General features: G+C 39.9%; 1 protein-coding gene across 1 annotated transcript in view; it reads left to right on the top strand.

The window, feature by feature from the left end:
- Positions 1–4594, top strand: part of LOC138017621 (acetylserotonin O-methyltransferase-like) — a 13002-nt gene extending 8408 nt beyond the window's left edge. Inside the window, exon 4 of the mRNA XM_068864658.1 lies at positions 2808–4594. Within this exon, the coding sequence (XP_068720759.1) occupies positions 2808–3028 (221 nt within the window). The 3' untranslated portion in view covers positions 3029–4594. The remainder of the gene's footprint in view (positions 1–2807) is intronic.
- Positions 4595–5000: the final 406 nt, after the last annotated feature.

Genomic DNA, 5000 nt, shown 5'->3' with positions numbered 1-5000 from the left:
AGCTAGAGATCACTACCTAAAGTGCAAAATGGACGACTTCGAGATGCGAGAAACTTTGTCTGTCCTTACCATTTTTCGTCCATGAGTCCTTTTGTTCCCAGGCAGAGTTACAACAAATATTGCGACTTCAACTTTTTAAGTTAATTCCCCCGACCGCTCTCAAAAGAGCTTGAGTATCTGAAAGTGTTCTCAAGCGTGAATTAATAAGTACAGTAATTTAACTACAATTAAAATGGGTCTTTCCACGTTGCCAAAGCCGTTAAAGTGCGTGAAGACACTGAAGCAGCACACTGACCATCGGAACAGTTTGGCCTTTCCTCTCCGGCCAAAGTCACGCAACTCTCCTTGTCACAACAGCTGTTAAGAACCGGTTTTTCGATTTGTCCATTCAGAAACTCCCTTGAACGTAATGTCCAATCAGCGAAGTCGGAAAAATTCTGTCCCAATTTGATGACATGGAAATGAGGTTCTGGGGTTGTGCTACCAGTCGAATTTTTTTTTGTTCGTCCTCGGCCGGTGATTTGGAACCGCGGAGCGTTCTCTCCGACCTTGGAAAAAAGTTCCTCTGGCACCCAGTGAAGCCAAAAGACAGCTGAATTTCTAATTCTCAGCGAAAGATTAATGGTAATCGATCGTAAAAACATTAAAATTTCTCCAGTCTCTGACGTCCATGAATCAAGGGAAGGTCATGATTGGCATGACTCCGTGGCTGAGGGGTGAGGGGTGAAGGCTGAAGGGGTGGCGGTAGGGGGTGAAGGGTACAATAGCTGAAAAAACCCAAACCTTTGCAAAAATGCTAACCTTATGCTTAAACAATATGCTTTAGAGAACGTTTAGGCCTAAGATTAGCATTTTTGTAAAGGTTTGGGTTGTTTCAGTTTTCACCCCTTCACCCCTCACCCCCGAAATAGTCATGCCGGTCATGATGTTCCGTCAAAAGGAAGAAATTGATCTCGTGCTAGGCAACTATAAAGGTCCACGTGATCACCTTGTGTAAACGTTCTTGTTTACATTGAATGAACTACATGGAAGAATGTTAATCGTTCGTCGTTTTCAGGGTTAAACAACGTACTTTTTGGCCAAGAAGCTTCCGTCTTTCGTTTTCTAATTTTGTTGTAATATTTAACTGAATCTTTACATTTCATCTTTCGGGTCAGGAAGCGTTCTTTGTCTGTTTCATCAAAACAGAGTTAATTTTGTAATTGAAATTCTAAACATCTATGGCCGTGTTTTCACGACAACCATTGTCTCGCTTAACATTCCTGAAAGTGGTTTGTTTGCAGATTTCGTTAAGCGACGCAAAAAATGATACGTGTTTTCACGGGTAAGATTAAATGAGGAGAGAGCACGTGCCAATGCAATAATAAAAATAGCACGCCTGCCGACTCTGTTCTAAAGATCAGGAGACAGTATCACACGTTCTGTGGCGCATAGCACAGTCACTGTATAAAGCACGACACGACAGAATGCTACGCCCCGTTTACCATGCTTTACTGGAAAAGATACGGATTTGAAGAATCTGAGTATTCTACCCCGTGGTACAAGCAATCTTATCCGCAGCCAAGCCAAAAGAACAACGAAGCAAAGATCTTCTTGTGGGACATACCCTGGAAATTGGAAAAATGTCTAATGAATGGCGAAAATAGACGGGATCATCCTTGAAGGAACGATATGCAAGCCAGGAAAAATCACAATGAGAACTAAACACAAGACAGACAAATATATAGATTTGAAACTGGGATGGTATTAAGAAATTATCCCCAGGTCATAAAATCAAGCTCATTTCAGTTTACTACAAAGATCTGGAAAAAGAACTGACTCGCATATGAGATAAAAACTTAGCGAAGACAACTATTGAACGCTCACAAAAGTGGATCATCTCCAAAAACTGTGAAATAGTAAAAAGGTTCTCCCATGAACTGATGTTGGTTAAAGTCGTTTATAGATGATGAACATGTATATAGTATCTCATTTGCAATTTCTTTTTCGTTCATAAGCATCTATGAATTTTACTACTTTTATTTTCTTAACCATATATTGTAAGTTTTACAATATTACATCGTAATTTATTAGGTTGACCATAGTAATAACGTTTTATAGGATAGTTAAATGAGCATAATTACCCAGGCCCACAGGCCCTCAAAGGTTTTCAATTGAGTGTCAAAAGTAATTAGCGAATTACTTTGGTTTTGCATTACTTCACTTATTGATTGCTTCAAAGTCCTCGCGCCACTTTTTCAACCAATCAGAAGTGAAACCAAAACCAATCTTGCTGACTCGCGCGTGTACATTATCCCGCGCTTTGTGTCGGCCACTTGTGATTGATTTGATTTTTGATTGGTTTACTGGATTGTCTCCGTCCTTTTTGGTAGGCCAAAGTAATTACTTTGGTTTTCGTTTTACGACACTCGATTGAAACTCGCTCTAAAGGCTCCCATAATAATAATGATAGTTATCATTATCAACTTAAGCCAACTTTAAACAAAGCTTTTACATAATCAATTCCTCCTCTTCAACGCAGAACCTACTGTCCCCCAAAGGAAACTTAAGGAAGGTGCTGAAGCAATGAGGCACAGCGTATGTAAGGGACACCGCATGTACGCACATCCTGGTTCTGCTCTACACCGTTAGTGCCTGCTACACAACCTTGCCCCACTCCATTCTTGTCCCCAGAGCTCTCGGTTTCTTTTGGTCACATGGTCTATTTCGTCGACCACGTGACCAATAGAAAAGGAGGGCTCTGAGGACTAGAATGGCCCGACTAAGATTTGAAGTGGCAAATATAATCTTTTTTTTTCTCTTTTAAGGTGGAGGTCTTCTTGTTGTAGAATTGACATTAGATGACGACAAAACTGGACCCTTGAAGGCTCTACTTCAGTCCCTTCTGGTGCTTGTCATTGCAAAAGGCAAAGAACGTTCTGGGAAAGAGTATAAGGAGCTTTTAGGAAAACATGGCTTTGTTGATGTTCAGATAAAAAGACTTGATTCAAAGTCATGGATGGATGCCATTTTTTGCAGAAAGGGGTGAAAAAGTATTGCTAATCTGGCACAAGAAATAAAAAAAAGTACATGCTTTTGGTTCAAAGGGTTTAGAAAACAGGTTTAGAAACAGTCATGGGAAACATTCAAGGTGACACACGCTAACACCAACCTGGTGTGGCCAACACCGGTCTCTTAATGTGATCCACCTTCCCACACGCTTGCCGTGGGAGAACAGTTTTACTCTTCCCAACCCAGCTTACCACATGTATGGCATGTGAAGCTGCCACTTAAAGGGTGCTAAACACACCCACCTAGTATGTTAGCTACGCCATGCTGATGAGGCTCAAAAGGCCGAAACAGCTGTCCGTGGCTGCAAATTGACCGGGTGAAAGGGTTGTGCTTATGCGTGATGTGTTGGCCACACTGGGTTGGTGTTAGCGTGTGTCACCTTGCTTTTATTATTGATTGGGAGTCCCTAACCATTATTATTTAGGATTCACAAAAGAACGTCAATTTAACGAGCATTTATCTGACAATTTAGTAGATCTTAGTAGTGGAGGATAGTATTCATGGTAACGTAAATATTAGCCATTGGTCAGAGAAACGGAGGTGAATAAACTCTATTTTTATAAGAACGTCTTATTTTGGAGGTGAGGCTGAACGTTCTTACATATTTTTGCGCTGTGAGGCTAAAAATGGTCGTAAATTTACATCAGACTTTGTTTCACCTTGGTGACTTTGATGGTGTTGAAGTTATTTTGAACGATTATAAATACGAATTGCTCATTATTACAAACTGAGATGTGTATCATGCAATAAGAAAGTCTATTGTTATCTTATACGAAATATGTCCTTAAGTATTAACCGCTTACTAACCGAGTGCGAGGGCCGTACTGGGGAAAAAGCTAAAAAGATTGATTGTACCGGAAGTGGATTTTACTATCAGAAACAGAGTGCCATATAATAAACAACTTACTAAGATAGCTTGTTTGGGCCGTACTGGGGAATATTGGCCCGAGGTCGTGGCAGTACGGACCGAGCGAAGCGAGATCCGTACTGCCACGACCGAGCGGCAGTACTCAGCGGCAGTATATGGCACTCTGTTACTGATAGTAAAATCCACTTCCGGTACAATCAATCTTTTTAGCTTTTTATCTTTTTAGCTTTTCAATATTTTTAATATTCACAGGTTTTTTTTTTTCGCTGTTTTGGTTGCAAATTATGAATTTGCCAGCCTTGCTCCAAAACGAAAATAGACGGCTTCGACCGTTTCCACGGAAATGGTCCGTACTGCAAATTCCCGACCGACAAAGAACCAATCAGAGCGCTGGGATTTGCCCAAGACTGGCTTTGCCATATAATAATTGGGTTTATTTTATGTTTTCATTTAAAATACAAATGAGCAAAATAAAAACGTTATCTCAGCCTCAACGTTCATATAAAAAAAGAGTAACCAAACATTCCCAATCCTGACATTTGGGTTACCTTTTAAATAAATATGTCTTTACTATCAAACTTTCAGTGTCTTAAATTAACAATAATAATACTTAATTTTACGAGGGAAGTTACGATTACTTGTTTATAACATAGGGTGCAAAACTTTGTTTCAATATTAAAGGGTTCAAAAACGCACACTTTGCGCAATTTCGTGGGAAGCCATTCCAGTGTTCAGTTAGTGTCAATGAATTGTAAAACGCACGAATCAGCTGAATGTTTATTTTTGAACAACAATGCCAAAGCAATGAAACCAGCCCCGCTGAAAAACATTTACTGCGTGAAATAATGAAAGTAATTTACCCGAGGAAATTATCAAAATAACTGAAAAATGCGCTGTCGGAGCATAGTTAATCCTAATTTATGCAAAAAAATCATTAATAATTCATGAGCCTAACAGCCTATCAAAACATCGATGAAACAGCACGTGTATGAGCTTTAAAATCGATGAAAGACTCCTTAAAAGCCGCGGCTACACGAGCGATTTTTTGCTCGCGCTGGTGATGCGATTTTTTCAAACTTTG

This window comes from Montipora capricornis, chromosome 9 (genome assembly GCF_036669925.1).
Source record: "Montipora capricornis isolate CH-2021 chromosome 9, ASM3666992v2, whole genome shotgun sequence".
NCBI lineage: Eukaryota > Metazoa > Cnidaria > Anthozoa > Scleractinia > Acroporidae > Montipora > Montipora capricornis.
The sequence above is the reverse complement of the archived record's forward strand: the minus strand, read 5'-3'. Positions and strand labels throughout refer to the sequence as shown.